Below are 21090 nucleotides of genomic sequence, written 5' to 3' on the forward strand. Positions count from 1 at the left end.
CTTCAACTCTATGATGCTTGGACAGCCTATCGTACACATATTTTTGCCAAGCAACTGAGAAAGAAATCTCAGCTGAACAAGTTCATCAAACTGGAAGCTTCTGTCCTCAAGATAGTCAAAGCTGCTACCATTGTTCAAGCTATGGAGAGAAAAACATATTTGTTTGATCAGATGAGAGTCAAGAAGTTAGCACAAATTATTGACAAACTGAAGGCTAACTACGTTCCAACAAATCCTACTGCCTATGCTGATCATGCGGTGATTACTCAGCTAGACACCGATCTGATTGGCTTGCTATCTCAGATAAAGTTTTGGGAAATGGATCAAGAGTTAGTCCTTCATAAAGGAGATTCAGACGATGATGAAGATGAAATAGTTGAAGAACCTCCCTCTAAGCAGAAAGAATCATCCTCAGAACAGGCTAATATTCCAACTGAAGAGCCAGTTCAGGATATGTCTCAATCACCTACTTGTGAACATCAAATGTACACTGAAGCAGAATTATCTTTCACAAACATTGATGAAATTATTCAAACAGTGGTGCAAGAATCCCAATTGAGTGAATCTATTTCTGATAAAGTTGATCACCCCGTTGATCAAATCAATCCAGAGCCTCCTATCTCTTCAGAAGCACCAGTTCAGCCAAATTCATCTGCTGAACAAACTATTCCAACTGTTGTGCCAATTGATCCCCAAGATCATCCTCTAGAGGCACCAATTTTGGCTTCATCAGACTCTATTATTCCTCCAGGCAGCTCATCTGCTGATCAAAATCCACTTTCTCCGTCTCAAGTTCCAGAAAAAATTGCTGTAACAATTACTTCAGTTCAGAACGTTGCTGAAACAGTAGCAACTAACCAAGAATTAGTTATATTTGATCAAACCACAAGAGGACCAGAATCCTCTCATCAGTCACCTCCTCCTCAATCCACAGAAATGGATCTTATTCTTGAAGAAATCCAAAATATGCAGCACAATATGCAGAAAATGATTACTGAAATCAAGAGAATTCAATCTACACAATTCTCTCATACTTGTCAAATTGGATTCATCAATTGAATATGACTCTGCAAAACTGAAAGCTATTCAGGCAAACATGGAGTCTCTTACCAAAACTGTGGATGAGATGAAGAGAGGTCTAACTCAAAGTCTATTTACAACTCGGGATATAATTAGTCAACGAGTTCAGCGATTGAAAACTTTTGTCTCTAATAAAATGGAATTGCTGCAGACTTGTTTACAAACTGCTGTCTCAAGTATCTCCGCAGATGTCAAAATTTTTTCCACTGAAGTTCGAAAATTATCTGAGAGGATGGAATTGTTTGACAAAAAGGGGGAAGAAATCAAAGATCAAAGAGCATCTTGAGAAACAGCAGAAGAAATCATCTTGTTAAAAAGCAGTTAACCAGAGTATTAAATTCAGTTGTTATTAAATCAAGACTTCTTTCAGTACAAGAAATTCAATCTCTTATTTTATCTACAATAAGCTCAGACGTTCAGTTATTATCTACTTAGTTTTGTCAAACACCATAAAGGGGGAAATTGTTGAAAACTAAATTCCGGCATTTGACAAAATATGAAAAATACGAACCAACTGATCGAGTAAACTGAACTCAGCAACTGGACTTAATAACTGAAATCAACTGACTGATCAGTTGAAAACTGATCAGTTGATATATTCAGCCTGATGCTAAGCACTCTTCAAATGAACATGTCTCGGGAAAGAACATAGCAGATTGCAACTGAATGTGGAACGACGCACTTGGAACAACGCATTTCGACGAAAGCAATTAAGAGGCCGCATCACGATAAACGAAGCAAACAATGCCCAAGGAATTAAGAAGCCGCATCACGATAAACGAAGCAAACAATGCCCAAGGAATAATCAAGAAGAATTCAACGGATACAAAGATTCAAATTCATCTCAAGTTACCGTTGGAAGGGAAGCTTATAAATGTGACAGAAGAACAGCTAAAAAAACGAGATTATTCTAATCAAAAGCTTGCTGTCACTCTGTCAAAATCTCAGCTCACTCTTATTTGATAAATTCGTAGCAGTTAAGGCTACAATTTGAGCTCACTAGCAAGTTGTAAAAATCGTTGAAATTTGATAGTACTAAGATCAGTTACGCACTGAGAACATCCTGTTAAACTAAGAGTTTCAGTTTTGGCAGTGTTAAGTCCAAACTGAAGTGGGTCAGTACAACTCTTGTATTTGATCAAAGTCTTTTAGTGGATATCCTATCCGTGAGATAGAAGGGGTGACGTAGGAGTAATTAAATTCTCCGAACATCCAGAAACAACTCTTGCCTACTTTATTTCAGTTTCGTATTCTATCTTTCAGTCAGTTATTTTCCGCAACTACTTTAGTTTAACTGATTGTCATTGACCAACAAGATTCCGAGAATCAGTTTGTCACCAAATTGAACTCAAAATTCGAAAAGATCAGTTTTAATTGTGAGTGTTTATTCAACCCCCCCTTCTAAACACTCTTGATACGTTAATCGATCCTATCACAGTTGAAAACCCATGAGAAAAATTATCCGACGCATGACCTTGAGCTTTTAGTAGTCGTATTCACGCCAAAAATTTGGAGACACTACTTATATGGTGCGAAATGCAAGATCTTTACTGACCACAAAAGCCTCAAGTGTTTGGCAATCCTACCACGAAATCTTTACTGGTAGTCATCTTTACATTTTCTACCAGTAAAGATGACTTTTTTCTATTACACAGTATGCGGAGTTATATATTCGAGAGATAGTCAGACTGCATTGAATTCCCATCTATATAATGTCGGCCAGAGACACACGATTACTTCATCATTCTGGAAGAGTTTACATGCGGCCTTGGGAACCAAACTACTATTCAGCACCGCATTTCATCCTCAGACAGACGGTCAGTCTGACAAATTTTATAAGATCTACTCTGAGCCTGCGTGATCGATTTCCAAGGGAGTTGGGAATCGAAGCTACCTCTAGTGAAGTTCACTTACAACAAAAATTATCAGTCATCAATAGGAATGGATCCAAATGAGGTACTCTACGGAAGAAAATGTAGATCGCCCATCCATTGGGACGAGTTAGGGGAAAGAACTACGATGGGACCCAAGATAGTTCAGCACATCGCAGAAATGGTCGCCAAGATCCGAGACAGGATGAAAACTTCTCAGAATCGACAGAAGAGCTATGCGGACAAAAGAAGACGAGATCTCGAGTTTGGAGTCGGTTATCACGTATTTATAAAGATAGCACCTATGAAGGGTGTTATGAGATTTGGCAAGAAAGAAAAACTTAGTCTGAGATTCATCGGACCATTCGAGATACTCGAAAGAGTGAAGCATTAGCATATCAAGTGGTGTTGCCACTCAATCTTGCAGGAGTCCACAATGTCTTCCACGTATCGATGCTCCACAAGTACATGTCAAACCCTTCCCATGTACTGAACTTTGAGCCATTGCAACTTATGCCAAACATGTCCAATGAGGAGAGGCTTACTCAAATCTCGGGTAGACAAGAGAGTTTGCTGCGGAACAAGATGATAAAGATGGTCAAGTTAAAATGGCCAAATCACTAGGATGAAGAAGCTACTTGGAAGACCGAGTCAGAGATGAGAAGTCGTTACCCCAAATTATTCGGTAAGCCTTAATTTCAAGGACGAAATTTTATTTAAGGGAAGATGAATTATAACGTCCAAAAATCAGTCAACGTAAACCGCATGCATACAAATGATTTAAATTTCTTAATTACTGTATTTAATTGATTTTAAATGCTTAAATGATATATAGTATATGATTGAAGTTCTAATTGCATGACTTCAAGAAAACTGGAGATTTTATCCGAATATTCAATAATAGGCTGAGGAAAGGAGACCAATGAATGCCAAGATAAAATATTTTTCGATAAATATTTTTGAGGCTTAATAATTTGATTAAATATGATTAAAATTTTCTAAAAATGCTAGAGCCCAAATTATTTTACGAGACGGGCTCGATTTTATCCGAGAAGCCGATTTTGGTCAAACGAAGGACTTTTAAAGGCCCAAAAAATTATTATTTTCGAAAACAATTTTTGTAAATTTTTATTTTACAATTAAATAGGTATTTTTTGCCCTAATTTACCTATGATTGAAGGGCCTAATTACTTCTAAACTAAAACCCAAAACCCTAGCCCATTAACCCATCAAATTTTCAAAAAATTTAAATATAATCCTAGGGTTATTGGACTCCATAGTAGCCACACCACTTGCACACACAAAACCCTCAAATTTTTGAGAATTTTGAGAGAAAAATTCAAGGTTGTTCGTCGCTCGTTTGTCTCCCTTCGCAACCCATGCCAATGGTCCTATATTCGAGTGCTTTAAACGCAAAGGCACGCTTCTAAACTCTTTTGATATATCATTTAAATCATAATATGCATGTTTTATGTATTTTAGCATGAAAAATATTTGAGTACAAATCGCTTAACGTTTTGATGATTATTTCCAAATTTTTGATGATTTTATGTGTATATGATCGTATTATGATTTTCAATGGGTACGTTGTCAACATAAGATATCTAAGGGATGGAAAGAGAGTCGTTTAGGCACGAGATGATGGCTGGACAAGAGCTAAAGAAGCCGTGCATGGTGAAGAGTAGAACCTAGGGTTTTCCTTGGGACTTAAGGGCTCGTCCATGAGGGAGGCTGCACCAGGGCTCGACCAGGCTTGGTCATGGTCCTGTTATGGCTGCGTGTGAGAGCTAGAAGGAGTCCTAGCATGGCTGTACTCTTGAACCACAAGGAAGGAGGTGCGATCAAGGGTTATTCTGGCTTGGATGTGCGCGGCTTGGGCTGGCTAGATGCGGGGGTCTAGGCGCGGGTAGGAAGGCTCCAAGAGGGTGGTTGAGGGATGGTTAGGTGTGTGGGGGCTGTGTCTAGACGATAGGATGAGTCCTAGCATGGCTAGATTCCTAATCGCGCAAGGAAGGGGCCACAGCTTAGAAGTTTCACGCGCAAGGGTGGTTCGCATGGGCTGGGGCTGGTGCGCTGGTCCAGGAGGGTTTAGGTAGGGTCCAATAGGGTCAGGGTTAGGTCTGGTCCTAGGTGGCTCAAGGGTGGCTCGGTATTTAGGGAAAATAATGGCTCGGTTTAGTGGCTAGGGTTTGGTTATAGCCTAGGCAAGGAAAGTGGCTCGAATCATGGTTCACGAGGTGTGGCTCGTGTCTCACGGGGGTAGTTTATGTTCAAATTTTGGGAAGAAAATATTAAGTTTTGAATTAATTCGAGATTAAAACGCTTCACGGTTTAGTAATTAAGGAAATAAATCGAAAAGCTCGGGTTTACGTCTAAGAAAAATATTAGAAGTCAATTTTAAGCTTATATGATGATTTGGGATATGCATGAGTCGATAAGAGTAAGAAAACGTCAAAATCGGGAATTTTGGAGTCCAAGGGTAAAATGGTCATTTTGCGTTCCGGGTAGTACGAAAGGTCTGGCAGTGTCCCGAAGAATCATAATACATGCTAAATGATGTTCTAAAACGTTTATGATGAAAATATGGAATTGTATGATGAATGTTAAAGTTGTACGATTTTTCCTGTTAACATGTTATTTTACGAATTTCGAAAGGACACGATTTTTTATGAATAAAAAGGAAAGAAAAATATTTTGAAGAGTGTGAATTGACTGTGACGAATATGATATGATATGATTGGGAATATCGTGAGGAAGAAGCCCCCCAGAGGTAGCTCGTTTACGGGAGAATACCCCAGAGGGAGCCCAACGATCGTATTTCCATTTACGGCAGTGGCTAGTGCCCATCCCCATACGCAATGGTGAGCTAAGACTGATCAATCGACCACATGATACGATCACAGCTAATCACTTTCATTGATCAAACTTTTCCCAGAATTGACATATGATGATGTAAAGTTTTACTATTAAATGATTTATGATTACAAGCTTATTTTCAATAAAAATATGATTTTCGTGTATAGTGCATGTATAAGTATTATTTGTTACTCATAGTTAGAGCATGCTGAACTTTAGACTCACTAGGTTTGGATGGTTGCAGGTGAGGATGATGTTGAGGGAAGCGCTGACGATTGAGTGGATCAAGTCTAGCAGTACACTCCCGAACGACACTTATTTCCGCATTAGCTTGATAGTTGAAGTTTTGAAATAAAGATTTTGACAATGATTTATTAATAGATTTTTTTACTTTATTTTGAAATTTAATTTTCATCATGTTAAAAATTGACGGATAATTTTTGTTAATTGACCACTTAATAATTATTATGAATTTAAAATTTTTAAATGTTAAATCAATTTTTGGATTTTGGAAATGTTGAGGTATTTTAGTATGTAATTTTCGACGCTTATAAAAAAAATAAAATTAGTAAGATTTGAAGTTAAAAAACAGTGGATGTTTCAACAAGTATTCACAAACATGTAACATTCCTTACTACTTCATTTGACCTAAACTTACGCACTGCGATTACCCTCTATACAACCATATCATATATATATCATAAAACTTCCAAGTACTTGTTACAACAAACCCCAAATCCCCAATTCTAGGTCTGCCTATAAGCAATGTAATCAGCCAACGCCACCAGCGGTGCCGCCTTACGGGGATCAAAACCAACCAGCTGCTCCTTAGCCTCCTCATTCAACTTCAGAGCAAACTCCCTAGCCTTTTCCAATCCAAGTAACTTCGGATACGTCGTTTTATCCGTCATCAAATCTTTACCAGCAGTTTTCCCCAGCTCAGCTGATGATTTTGTAACATCTAATATATCATCCACCACCTGAAACAGCAGACCTATTTTCCTAGCAAATATCCTTAATTTCTCAACTTCAACGTCATTCCCTCCGCCCAAAATTGCTCCCAAAACCACAGAAGCCTCGAGTAATGCAGCGGTTTTATGTAAGTGTATGAACTCTAAAGTATCCAATCCTACACTTGTGTTCCCCGTGCAGCTCAGATCCACAACCTGCCCTGCCACCAGCCCCTCCGTCCCAATTGACTTTGCTAATTCCCCAATCACCGCCAAAACCCTGTCCGGGGCCACTCCGATGGTGCCAGTCGCGAGAAATTCAAATGCAAAGGCCAGCAACGAATCGCCTGCAAATGAGAATGTAATATCAAGATTTTAGATTAACAAAAAAGTCAATTAAGAACGGAGTAATGAAACCCAGTCCAAACAAATAGAACTTAGATTGGTATGAAGAAAAATTACATCGATTTTGATACATACACACACATATATATATATATACATATATGACCAAGAAATTTAATTCAACTAATAAATCCAGAAACAGCCTTCCCAATCTTACCGGCCAAAACGGCCACATCCTCGCCAAACACTTTGTGATTAGTGGGCTTTCCACGGCGGAGGTCGTCATTGTCCATACACGGCAAATCATCATGAATAAGGGTCATAGTGTGAATCATCTCCACCACGCAGGCAGCGGGCACAGCGGCGGACTGCTGGCCGCCGACAACCTCACAGGCGGCAATGCACAACATGGGGCGGACCCTTTTTCCACCAGCCAACAAAGAGTACCTCATCGAATCGTGAATCATCACCGGATTCTTCACCGAAACCACCTCGTCTAAAGCTTTGTTCACAAAATTGGCCTTTTCTAAAACGTACGCTTTGAAATCGAAAGGGGATTCCTCTTCCAAGTTCAAGACTTCAGCTTCCTGTTCCGTAACAATGGCGGACACGCTTAAAGAAGAAATGGCCTCCCTCGATTTGGAAAAATGGGGCTTGAAAACGATTCTGGGATTGTAAACGAGTCCAATTAAGGATCTACACGGCAGTGGTTGCTTCAAAATCAAGCCAGATCGAACCCATGGATCCACAAGATTTAAAGATCTCATCTTTTTCTTGATTTCAAAATCACAGTTTTTTTCTTCTGGGATTTAAGAATTTAGTGGAAACAGATGCTCTAGGTGAGAAGAGATAGGGTTTTGGATGAGGAGTGGATACTGCATATAAAATGGCAGGATGACTGAGCTTCCACACAAGACAAAATCATAAATGGAGGATTGCCTGTACTCTAATTTTTGTTTAGTTCGAATATGTGCGTCGGCTCCAATAAATCATGTCAACCAAATTATTTAAATATTATCGTCGAAAAGTTATCTAATTATAGCATTTTATATTAAAATAAATTTATTTGATGTATTACTCATAGTTTATTGTAATAATATTATTTTTTTCTATGTGACATAGTGTAATTAAACAAATACCCTTGTGTTTGACGTCTCATCATCATTAAATTAACAAGCATCTTCTTTGTAGCTTTTAGGTCTAATTATTGACATTAGAAGGCACTCCACCATGCCTTGGACAAAGCGTTGAATAATAGGTACGATATATATATAACTTTTACAGATATATTATACACACAAAAATTTACATAAAACCGTCTCGTAGATAAGTCGATTTATTAAAAAATATTATATGTCAAAAATATCATTTTTTTTAAATATCGATCGATCAACCTGTCTCACAGATATAAATTCGAGAGATCATCTCAGAGAAAACTCCCCTACATTTTATATGGAATGTGTATGTAGAATGAACAATTTTATTTTTATGATTCAGATAAAATGTGCTCACAGTAATATAAAGTTAATGCGAATAAAGAGATGTGCACCTCTTAAATATGAGAAAAGATGTCCTGTAAATCAAAGTTTGGCTAAGAAATTTATTGACTCAGTTGTAATAAACATTCTTTATTTTGATATAATTTACATTTCATTGTTTGTTTTGCTTTATCTATATATTCATGCAATTGATATAGATAAAGATATTGATTATATTTTGTTGGAACATTTCATGTTCGCAATCTTGATTTTGATGCTAACAAAACTTGTTATTTTGTTACTGATAAATTTACCTAAGTGCGCAGAGCTGAAATCAGTTACAAGCTGTCAAAATCGCAAACTGAAGACGTCAAACTGATCGCACAAACTGAACCAGTCGAACTGAAATGTCAACGAACAGTTCAAATAATTGTCCAGCTGATAGGTGGTTCAGCATGAGATCTTCAGAAGCCTGGGTAGCTGATGAAGAGTCCAGCTGACCAGTTCAACTTAATGAGTGAAATCAGTTCAAATGACGAGTCAACTGATTTCACCAGCCCAACTGAATATCAGTTCAGAGAATCAGTTAGAACCAATCAGTTGCAGATCAAGACAAGCTTATCAAAATGGATTCCAGCTCAGCACAAGGGTACAAATCAAAGGACAAATTATAAATTTTGCAGCAGAGTTTAAAGCCAAAAATGTTCCAAAATGATTGTTCTTAACTGATTTAATCATTTCAGCTGATATCAGTTCAGTTCTGTCCATAACTGAACTGATATAAGCCAAAACTGATCCCATATAATTTTCAGTTATTCAGTTGCACAAGATATAAAACCGATCAGTTTTCTTAACGAATGATTATTTCGAGTATTTTCCGCTTAACAAAAAAAAAAGGTAGCAAGATGACAAATGAGCATCGCGTGATATAAAATCAAGTATATGAACCTCCAAATTTTGAAACAAATACATCTACTTTTTTAAAAAAATTACGGAGATGTAAGGTCTAATTTTACATAAGGGTTATTTTATATATATATACACACATTAGCAGATCGTATCACACATGAAGATATTTCGCAAAAAATAAGAATATAGTAGTTTTTATTTTTAAAATAAAAATTATATTATAACATATTCATTAGCTACTCGAAATATATTTATTTAATATATAATGAATATGTCTCTTGTGAGACGGTTTTGCGAATCTTTATCTGTGAGACGAGTCAACCCTACCGATATTCACAATAAAAAGTAATACTATTAGCATAAAAAGTAATATTTTTCATTGATGACCCAAATAATATATATGTCTCATAAAATACGACCCGTAAGACCGTCTTTCACATGTTTTTGCCGTATATAATTATATTATATTAGTAATATTTTTAAGCGGTTAACAAACTATCAAATAATTTTAGCATATATTATCGATAAAACTTACATTGAATTACAATATTTTCATTCTATTTGTAAATGTACATTATTTATTTTCTATTTAAGCTCTTATTATTAATTGAATTTCAATCAAAACATTAAAATAAAATATTAATCACAACATAAAAATACAATATTAATATATTATACAAGTAATTATTAATGCTTTCTTGCTTCCTTCACTTTTGGCCTTCTTATTTTTATAGATTGATTTATTTAATAAATCTATTAATAATAATAAACCGATTATATATAATTATATGTTTTACAATTAATTTTTTTTATGAAATATGTGTATATATAATTTAGAGAGAATTCGAAATGGGTCTTCCTAAAATATCCTTTTGACCAATTGATTTTATGTACGTTTTCTTCAAATAATAATTTAAAAATAAAAAATATTTTTAAATTCTCATATTTTTAATTATCTCATATTTTTAAAATGGAACAACAATTTAAAATGAAACAATAAATATTTTTTCAATCCTCTCAAATTTTAAAAATATTGATTTTATGTACGTTTTCTTTCAATCCTCTCATATCTCTAATTTTTCAATCACCCAACCAAATATATTAAATAATAATAAAATAATAATATAATAATAAATAATATTAAATAATAATAATAAAATATTAATATTAAATAATAATAATATAATAATATAATATTAAATAATAATAATAAAATATTAATATTAAATAATAATAATATAATAATAAATATATATTAAATAATTATTTTTGAAATTAATTTTTTTTTACATTAATTATAAAAAAAACCCGATGGGGATGGGTTCTTGGGAGTGAGAGAAATAATTCTGTTGTAATCTGCTCGCATTTATGATATTCTTTCCAAGCTCATGCCACATGAACCAGTTCAAAACCAACCACTTACTTTTATATATATATATATATATATATATATATATACATATATATAAATTTTGTTATGTTGTATATCTTGATTGTTTTTATATATAAATATCAATGAAGTGTCACATTCTTATTGAACGTGATTTTAAATATATCCAATATACATGTGTCATCTCATCGATGTTCATCTAAAGATGTGCAACATATATATATATATTTTATTATGTTGCACATCTGCACGTCACTTTAGCGGTATACACATAAGGGTCTATAGCGAGTGTCAATTAGTTCAAATATATATATATATATTTTAAAAAAGTTTTTTTTAAAAAAATTCTACAAGTCAAATAATATTGTATCTTTTTTTAAGTTTTTCTTTAAATATAAAAATAAACACTGCTGTTTCCCAATAATAAATAATATATTTTATATTTTCTCAAAAATATATATAAGACTTAAAAAGGCGAAGCTTGTTAAAGTGTTAGAATTTTTTTAGTAATTAAAGTATTTGAAATTGAAATATGATTTTATATTCAAGCATGCCAGGCGCTTGCATACGTAAAGACTAAAGAGTCGTCTCAAGTTAAAAAAAATTAGTTGTTTAAAAAATATAATTTTCCAATTTTAAATAAATCAAGTTAAAAGTAGTTATTATTTATTTATTTTTAAGTGAAAGAATTTAAAATTTTTAATATTTTTAAAGAGAGAGTTTGTGATTTTATTATTATTATTATTTTATTCTAAGTAATTTGTAATAATTTTTTGTTGAAAAGAAAATGGATATTAAACCGGAGTAGTAGAATCCTCACGTAGTCCTTAGTGTCACAGCCCTCCCAAGAAACCCGAACCTTTTCTGTTCTCCTTTCCACCTTATTGTGTCTTTCGAATCTTATTTAGTTCCAAAAGTACACTCTTTTCTTGAATATCATTTAGCTTGTTTAAACTGCATTTTAATTTTGGGGCAGATGATTTGTTGGTTTTGGTAAAAATGGTGAAAAAGAGAGAAACAAGTGTAATTAAACAAATACCCTTGTGTTGGACATCTCATCATCATTAAATTAACGAGCATCTTCTTTGTAGCTTTTAGGTCTAATTATTGACATTAGAAGGCACTGACCATGCCTTGGACAAAGCGTTGAATAATAGGTACGATATATATATATATTATACACAGATAAATTAACGTAAAACCGTCTCATAGATGAGCCGATTTATTAAAAAAATATTATATGTCAGAAGTATCGCTTTTTTTTTTTTGTAAATATTGATCGATCAAACTGTCTCACGGATATAAATTGGGAAGATCATCTCAGAAAAAACTCCCCTACATTTTATATGGAATGTGTATGTAGAATGAACGATTTTATTTTTATGTATCAGTTAAAATGTGCTCACAGTAATATACAGTTAATGCAAATAAAGAGGTGTGCACCTCTTAAATATGAGAATAGATGTCCTGTAAGCCAAAGTTTGGCTAAGGAATTTATTGACTCAGTTGTAATAAACATTCTTTATTTTGATATAATTTACATTTCATTGTTTGTTTTGCTTTATATATATATTCAAGCAATCGACATAGATAAAGACCTTGATTATACTTTGTTGGAACATTTCATGTTCGCAATCTTGATTTTGATGCTAACAAAACTTATTATTTTGTTACTCATAAATTTACCTAAGTGCGTAGAGCTGAAATCAGTTACGAGCTGTCAAAATCGCAAATTGAAGACGTCAAACTGATCTCACAAACTGAACCAGTCGAACTGAAATGTCAACGAACAGTTCAAATAATTGTCCAGCTGATAGGTGGTTCGGCAGTAGATCTTCAGAAACCTGGCCGGCTGATGAAGAGCTCAACTGACCAGTTCAACTGAATGAGTGAAATCAGTTCAACTGATTTCACCAGCCCAACTGAAGATCAATTCAGAGCATCAGTTAGAACCAATCAGTTGCAGATCAATACAAGCTTTTCAAAATGGATTCCAGCTCAGCACAAGGGTACAAATCAAAGGACAAATTATAAATGTTGCAGCAGAGCTTAAAGTCAAAATGTTTCGAAATGATTGTCGGAAAGTACAAGACAAATTTCGAGAAATGAATTCAAAATGCAACGAACATATTTGATGAGTCTTGATGTACGGTCACACTGCCTCTATATATACAAGATCAAGACCATCAACAACAAGAGTGTGCGAAGAAGAAGGGCATGCTTAAAGTCTTATCAGCATACAAGAGGCAATCAGCCCAGTTGTGAGCGAACACTTCAACGTGTTATTAGCTTAGTATGGAAGATCTTTTCCCTCAGTGTCTGAGAACATCTTCCCGGTGTATTCATTATTCAGTTCTCACACACTCACAGACTATCACTCACATATATTAGAGAGTATAACTTAAAAGATCAGTTGAGTGAGCCTTGCAAAAAGACAATAAACTTGTGTATCTAGTTTTTGACACATAGACGTTAAACAAGTGTTGGCTGGAAGGTGCTGCCTCAATCTAGGCTAGGAGTTCAGTTAGGTATAAGGATGGCAATGGGCCGGGGCGGGGGCGGGTTTGCCATTACCATCCCCATCCCCGAATTCCATCCTCACCCCGATCCCGCCCCGATCCCCGCTTTTTCGGGTTCGGGGAATTCCCAAACCCGAAACTTCGGGGATCAACTCCCCATTCCCGTCCCCATCCCCGTTTCAAAAATATTAATATGGCAAGACGATGACGAATTCGGAGATTTTCTCAAACCAAAAAGTTATTATTATCTATTATTATTTGAGATAATATTAATATTAATATCAATATCAATATTAATAATAATAAGATTATTAATATTTTAAAAAATAATAATATTATTATATTATTAATGTTAATAATACTATTATTTTATTATTGATATTATTTTCGGGGCGGGTTCGGGGATTTCGGGGATGGGGATAGTAATCTCATACCCGCCCCGAAATACATCGGGGATTTAAAAAAAATCCCCATCCCCGAACCCAAACCCGAAAAAATCGGGGATCCTCATCCCCGTTTCGGGTTTTCCCCGCGGGGCCCCAAACCCGTGGGGAAAGTTGCCATCCCTAGTTAGGTAGTAGGGTAAGTCCTAAGCTGAGTGGGTTTATACAGTGTGTTGTATAGATCAAAGTCTTCTAGTAGAACCTATCTGATGTGGTATAAGAGGTGACGTAGGAGCAATTGAAGTCTCCAAACATCTATAAACATATCTTGTGTTATTTATGTTTAACTGCTTGTTTTTGTTCTTAACTGATTTGATCAGTTCAGCTGATATCAGTTCACTTCTGTCAATAACTGAACTGATAAATAGAACTGAACTGATAAAAACCAGAACTGATCCCATATAATTTTCAGTTATTCAGTTGCACAAGATATAAAACCGATCTGTTTTCTTAACGAATGATTATTTCGAATATTTTCCGCTTAGTTTAAAATCAAACTCGATCTAATTCATTGGTGTTTACATTCTTAGAACACGTGCTATTGCAACTCATTGAGAATATTGTGTTTGAAGCACCCTCATAGGTGCCCGAACCGGTCCAACATACTTTAATACAAATGAATTGTAATTTGATCTTAAAACTCATTTTTAAACACTGTATATTCTAAATTCGTTCCTAGTTGATTCAGCCTCCTAAAAACATGGTTAAAGGCCGCTTGAGTTTGAGAATAAGATATGTGATATTGTGTACATAATTTCATAACTATTTGAATGTAATTATTAGAAATAGTGGGAGATCAAGATTGGAAGATGGTGGGCTCAATGCATAAGATGAAGACATGTAAAATATTGGAAGCTCTTGTAATAAATTTTATTTGCATCCCTGCATTCACATATATTATGAGATTGGATCCATATTTGGCTCACATGGATCTAATAGTGTTGGTGATCGATCATCCTTATTGTGTTGGTGATCGATTCACCTAGGATTTAATAATGTTGGTGATCGATTCACCTAGGTTATATGCAATATTTAATGGTATACATGTATGTATATTATTAAATAATATAGTTGCATGAATCCGGCAAACATACAAACTCGTGGCACGTGATTTTAAATTAAAATGATGAGACAATTTTAAAAATTAAAATATCTCATTTTGAATAAGATTCAAAATTTATATCAAATCGCAAAATTAAAATTAAAAGAGTTTAATTTAGTATTGTCTTCCATCAACCGTGGTTGCATGATGAACGCTACGCACGGTTATTGTCTAGCTCATATTATTGGGGATGCCTGGACGTCCGAAAGATGTGACCTCCACTAGACATATGATGTGAATTGAGTGGAGCTCCTATGACTTCGGCTCATATTATTGAGGGAACTCATGACGACCTTCCACTACAATTCAATATTGATGGGTCAGTTTGACATGTGAAACTAAATGGCTTCATATTATTGGGCCATTATTAAATGTGAGGCGAAACACGGAGAGGTTGTATAGGTATGCAATTGGATTCTACTTTTTAGAAAATATAATTGGCTGATATTATTCGGGATCATAATTGTCTAATTGGGCTCTACATGGCAACTAAGGAAATATGATTTCTCTTTTTCACCAGAGAGTTGTGAAAATGTCAAAATAGTGGGTGATAATTTATAAAATAAAAATCCATATTTTATATCTTAAATTTTTTTAAATAATCAGTAACCATTATATGTTTTTATTTTTCAGTATATTTATGATAATGTCTCCTATCCGTTTTCAATCATTCTCGTTCAAAACAAGTTGACTGACCCTGACTATAATGACTGGTTTCGAAATTTAAATATTGTTCTGAACTCGGAAATGATTGTGTATGTGCTTGATAAGAAGCCACCGAGGGAAGCGTCTTCGAACGTTAGTGAGACTGAATTGGCTAATCTGAAGAAATGGTGGGGCCATGATCTTCAAGCTAAAAGCTACATGTTATCTCATGTGTCAAATGAACATAAAAGGAGGTTCGAGGAGGCGGTGAATGCTTCTGACATTCACCTTCATCTGAAAGAGCTGTATGGTGTACAAACTCTCTCAGAGAGACATGCTACTGTTAAAGAACTCATGTTTACACGCCTGCGAGATGGGACTTCGGTCCATGAGCATGGTGTTAAGATGATTGGGCTCATTGCAAAGTTGGTGGGACTCGACGTGGTTATTCTCTTGTTGTCACTGCCTCCGTCATTCAATGGCTTTGTGATAAATTTTAATATGAACAAGCTTGAGGAAACACTTGAAGAGTTGGTCAACATATTTACTACTTATGAGGCCATAATCAAGAAAGAAAAGCTTGTTCTTCTAGTGGGCTCGTAGTCCCGTATGAAAAGAGAGCCTAAAATAGAGGGATTTGAATCATCTAAGAAACCCACTCTGGGGCCCACGAAGCCCGACAAGTCAGAACATATCTGTTTCAATTGCAACAAGCCTAGACATTGGAGGCATAACTGCACGGAGTATCTTGCCCATAAGCGTTCTGACCATGATATGTTTTACATATAAGTAAATGTCTCAATTAATTCATCTTCTTGGATATTGGATACCAGATGTGGTTCTCATCTATGCAATGATTTGCAGGTGATGATAAAAAGTAAGAGACTTAGAGATGGTGAGACATTTCTAAGATTAGGGAATGGAGCAAGGGTTGCTGTAACTGCTATTGCAGACGTTACTTTAATTTTAAACAATAATTTTAAGTTACTTTTGAGATACGTTTTATATGTTCATGAGTTGGTTAAAAACATTATTTCTATTTCTATGCTAGATAGAGATGCTTATTTTTTGTGTTTTTGCTAAAGGTGTTTGTAATATTTACAAGATTGGATGTGTGATAGAACCGGCGAATTAATGAACGATCTCTATAGCTTAAAAATAAAGATATTCCGTTGAACAATATCCAAGTATTTATGAAAACAACAACAAAGAAAAGAAAATTAGATGATCCAAATCTCGTACAAATATGACACGCTAGACTAGGTTATATTTCTCAAAAAAGGATGCACAAACTAGTGGGAGAAGGACATATTTGACTTGTCAGACATAAATTCTCTACCTACTTGTCACTAGTAGAAAAATCGCTTTTTACTTCGCGTATTCAATGAATTAATAAGGTAGTTAATTGCCGAAGTATATGGACGTGAAGTAATAGATGTACCTTTTACTTCGCATAATAACCGAAGTTGTATGATTGAAATTACTGAAGTCTTTGACCGATTTTCGAAGGAAAACCGGTCCAGAATGGGACCGGTGCCGAAGTAAGAAGTGTTTTACTTCATCGATTTTTGTAAATAGTGAAGTAATAGAATATATATAACTTCGTCTTAATTATTATTTAGCGAAGTAGTTTATAATATTTTACTTCACAATTTACATTGAGTGACGAAGTAATTCATCTGAAAGACTTCGTAGTTATGTATTTTGGTGAAGTAATAGACGCAAACAACTTCACAATTTATCCTATTTGTTGAAGTAAATATAATCTATAACTTCAGCATTTATCTTATTTGTTGAAGTATTTTATATTATGTTACTTTACAATTTACATTTAGTGACGAAGTAAGTGGTTCGAAAGACTTCAATAATTTGTATTTTGGTGAAGTAATTGCGCAAAACAACTTCGTTTTTACAGAACAATGGTGAAGTAAATTAATTCTATCACTTTGTCTGATGTCTTATTGACGAAGTATTTAATATTATGTTACTTCACAATTTGCAAATAACAACGAAGTAATTTATATGTTACACTTCATTATTTTTTATTTTGATGAAGTAATTGTTAAAAAAAGACTTCGCAATATATGACCTAATACACTAATATAATTAAATTCATAAATTATCCATCTAAAAATGATGAATATCCACGAATCCACAATTACATATTCATCAATCCACAAATAGCCCAAAAATATATCCACAAAACCAAAAGTATATCCAAAAATCCACAATGACAAACAAAATATTTATCCCAACATACACCATCCATTTAAGCACCTACATAGGAGTAGACAAATTCACTCCATTCACTTCTGACCTCATCATATTGAGATTGATTGTAAAATTGGTTCTTGATGCATCCTGCAAACTGAAATTTAAAAAAGAAAATACATTAGATTCTTCTATTTTAAATAAAAATTGACAGATATATATTTAAAAAGTATTTAAATTGATGGAATCTAAACATATTACATATATTTTGGCACTTAAATAAAAAAACAATGGAGATATAATGACAAAAAATTACAGATATGCTAACAGCCGTGTGTGAGAACTTCACAAAACTGAGAAACCAACTAATGAAGCATGCAACCAAGAATCGACTCAAAGGAAAATCTGATTGTGCATCAGCATACAATATGACTGTACCAGTTTTCGACTGAAAACACAGATGCTTGGACAGAAAAGTCCAAAAATCACATAACCAAAAAATGTCTAGAATTTCTGTTTTGAGTTGTTTTTGGTTAATGTGAATGTACCATTTCTCGGCAGAAAAGTCCAAAAATCACAAAATATGCATTTCCAGTTCTCGGCTACAAGTTAACGAAGGCAGTGAAGACATGAAGATGACAACTTGGATATAAAGCTATGCAAGAAGGAAAACCGTTTTTACAGAATTGGTATAGATAGAAGATGCAAAGGGTTAGCCTTGCAAGAATACCAAAGACACTGCGTTTCGATCCATCAACTTCGTTTACGAGTGGACTTTTCATTGCTAAGTTCACCAAGTTAGCATTCCATAACAGTTTTGTATCTCAATTTGTATTACTGGAACTACAAACTAAAAGAACAGGGAACTTAATTAAAGCATTTAAGAACTCTCTGTAGATACAACAAAGGAAAATGAACGAAGAAGATAGGTAAAAGCAATATTATGCAATGGTACGGATTTGAAGAATCATGGGGATCTGTATAGTTTTCAAGAGTTACCAATTCATGAAACTTTTCAATTTCTAGACCCAACTCACTAATATCAGTGGTTATTCAAGATGATATGGTTTCTGAATCGGCTACCAATTCATGAAACTTTTCATTGAAGAGCCTATGGTTTCTGACTCGGCTAACATCAGTGGTTATTCACTAATATCAATGGTTATTCACACTGCAGAATCCAACATACAAAATCTGAATTTTAGCAGCTACGGTTCTGCTAAAATCTGAATACAAAATCCATATTTCACTAATATAAAATCTGCAGAATCCAAAGGCAAACAAGTTACTGTGTTCAGCTAAAATATCACTAATATAAAATATATCACAATGACAACAATTCATCTCAAGCAATTATATCAACAATAAAATATATCCCAATGGCAACACATTATCTCAACAATAAAATATATCATAATGGCAACAATTCATCTCAATCAATCAACAAATTTATCCCAAGAAGAAACTCACCATCTTCTCCAACTGTGGATCATCGCAATCGACTATCTCTTTCATGTACCTCATCACACAAAATCCACATTCAACATAACAATTTTGTTTTAGATTACCCTATAATAGAATTGAAAAGTTAATGCAATAATCACAATCTAATTAATAACCACTATCAATTCATGTATTCATAAATAAGTACGATACATACCGTCAATATTTTAAAACCTGGCCCTTTAGAAATACCCTTCGAGGCATTGTACATCTTCACCCCACTACATTTTAAAAAGTAAGAAGTTATTTTTTTGCATATTTATAAGTTAATCTATTCAAAATCAACATAAGCTACTACCTACTTTGTCACAATAGTTTTTCATGTATCATCTCGGTTCCTGTTAGACGTAGATTCCAATAAATATATCATATTATTATCTTCGTTGACGATAGTCAAGATCCAATGGTACCTGAAAAAATGAAATTACAGCATTGACTATCATGAAGTAGAAATCTATAAATAACTAAAATCTTACCCAGTGTTGTATGGGATGAGGCAGATGTTATCTCTACACATTGCTTCCAACTGGTCAGCAATATGTTGTGATAAGTCACGGCCATCTGTGCCAATCGGGCATGTAGGTATATTACCGGGATCCACAAACGAAAAATAATCAGACTTGTCTTTTTCCTTCAAATATTTGTAGAGGTGACTGCAAGATATAGATGCACAAATATATCGTTTAGAAAATTTTCAAAATATGAACAAGTACCACAAAAAATATTATATAAATGCACAAATATTGTAAGTTAGACATTATATATACCCCATGTAAACTAAAATTTGTCTGGCACCTATCTCCCTCATCTCTATAAAGCGTAAGATATCTTCTCTTAGCAACCGTATGCTTTTAGGATGTCCAAACATAGCGTCCTCAAACTCAATGTATATGGTATCCGATTAATTTAGCAATCTAACAACATGAGAGTAGATATACTTGCACGACATGGGTAATGGCTTTTCAATTTCTTTGAACTTGTCGCGCTGACCAGGAACATCCGCAAGCACAAATGATTGAGGTTTCCCCTTCCTCTACAATTTAAAATATTATTCATACAAGTATTTTAAAATAAAACATTGTTCGAGCAACATATCTGACAATTGCAAACACAAAATCAAATGAAAACCTAAAGTACCTTTGTCGTTGGAAAAATAACCAACTCTTTAGGCCAACCAACAATGACTCCAACGGCATCATTGATGATTGTTGGTCCAAACTTAATTGGGATCGGAAGCTGTGCTTTTTCATCTAAGACAACATCAATAGATACCTTGAAGTTCTCTTCCCCAAGTGGAACATGGTGAATCATAACATTTGGACCTCCTTCTGATATTATTGTGCCATAAGCCACCACGTTTTCGCGTTCTTTTACAGCCAGGTGACATTTTTTCCCCTTTCAAGAACAAAAAGACATGATATATTTTTATATGGAGGTGAATAGAATTTAATTGACATTAAATTCAGAGACATACAACCTTCGTATTTGAAGTGCCGCAATCATAAACTTCTTCCACATCATCTGAAAATTTTGAGTCTTTCACACAGTCTCAGAAGATCGATAATTGATTAATGGAATCACAGCAGCAAGTTGAGACCTCAGCATCTCCAATTTAGCTTTCAAACTTTTAGTCTCCTCCGATTGTGCTTTTACATTTTCAATCACAGCTTTTGAGATTGTTTCTCTCTTCTTTCTTGGAGTTTTAAAGTATACTTGTGGTTTTACGAAACCTCCCACACGTCGAACCCTTCCATAGTGTTCTTGGCTTCCTAAGGTAGCGGTTAACAC

At 34.4% G+C, this 21090-nt stretch overlaps 2 protein-coding genes across 2 annotated transcripts; one reads left to right on the plus strand and one right to left on the minus strand.

Annotated features, from left to right (window-relative positions):
• Positions 1-6425: 6425 nt before the first annotated feature.
• Positions 6426-7959, minus strand: LOC142547236 (geranylgeranyl pyrophosphate synthase, chloroplastic-like). The gene is made up of 2 exons (XM_075655411.1): positions 7320-7959; positions 6426-7104 (listed from the first exon to the last, which is right to left on the minus strand). Exons 1-2 carry the CDS (start codon positions 7867-7869, stop codon positions 6554-6556), a joined length of 1101 nt encoding a protein of 366 aa, XP_075511526.1. The 5' UTR covers positions 7870-7959; the 3' UTR covers positions 6426-6553.
• Positions 7960-15690: 7731 nt separating this feature from the next.
• On the plus strand, positions 15691-16191 carry LOC142544230 (uncharacterized). The gene has a single exon (XM_075651288.1). It carries the CDS (start codon positions 15691-15693, stop codon positions 16189-16191), a length of 501 nt encoding a protein of 166 aa, XP_075507403.1.
• Positions 16192-21090: the final 4899 nt, after the last annotated feature.

This window comes from Primulina tabacum, chromosome 5 (assembly GCF_025594145.1).
Source record: "Primulina tabacum isolate GXHZ01 chromosome 5, ASM2559414v2, whole genome shotgun sequence".
Taxonomy (NCBI): Eukaryota; Viridiplantae; Streptophyta; class Magnoliopsida; order Lamiales; family Gesneriaceae; genus Primulina; species Primulina tabacum.

Excerpts from the sequence above, each read along its gene's own strand:
- LOC142544230 (XM_075651288.1), top strand. The coding sequence starts at position 15,691 with ATGATTGTGTATGTGCTTGATAAGAAGCCACCGAGGGAAGCGTCTTCG.
- LOC142547236 (XM_075655411.1), bottom strand. The coding sequence starts at position 7,869 with ATGAGATCTTTAAATCTTGTGGATCCATGGGTTCGATCTGGCTTGATT. Across the intron at positions 7,105-7,319 it reads GGATGTGGCCGTTTTGGCCG|GCGATTCGTTGCTGGCCTTT; the intron begins GTAAGATTGGGA and ends TCTCATTTGCAG.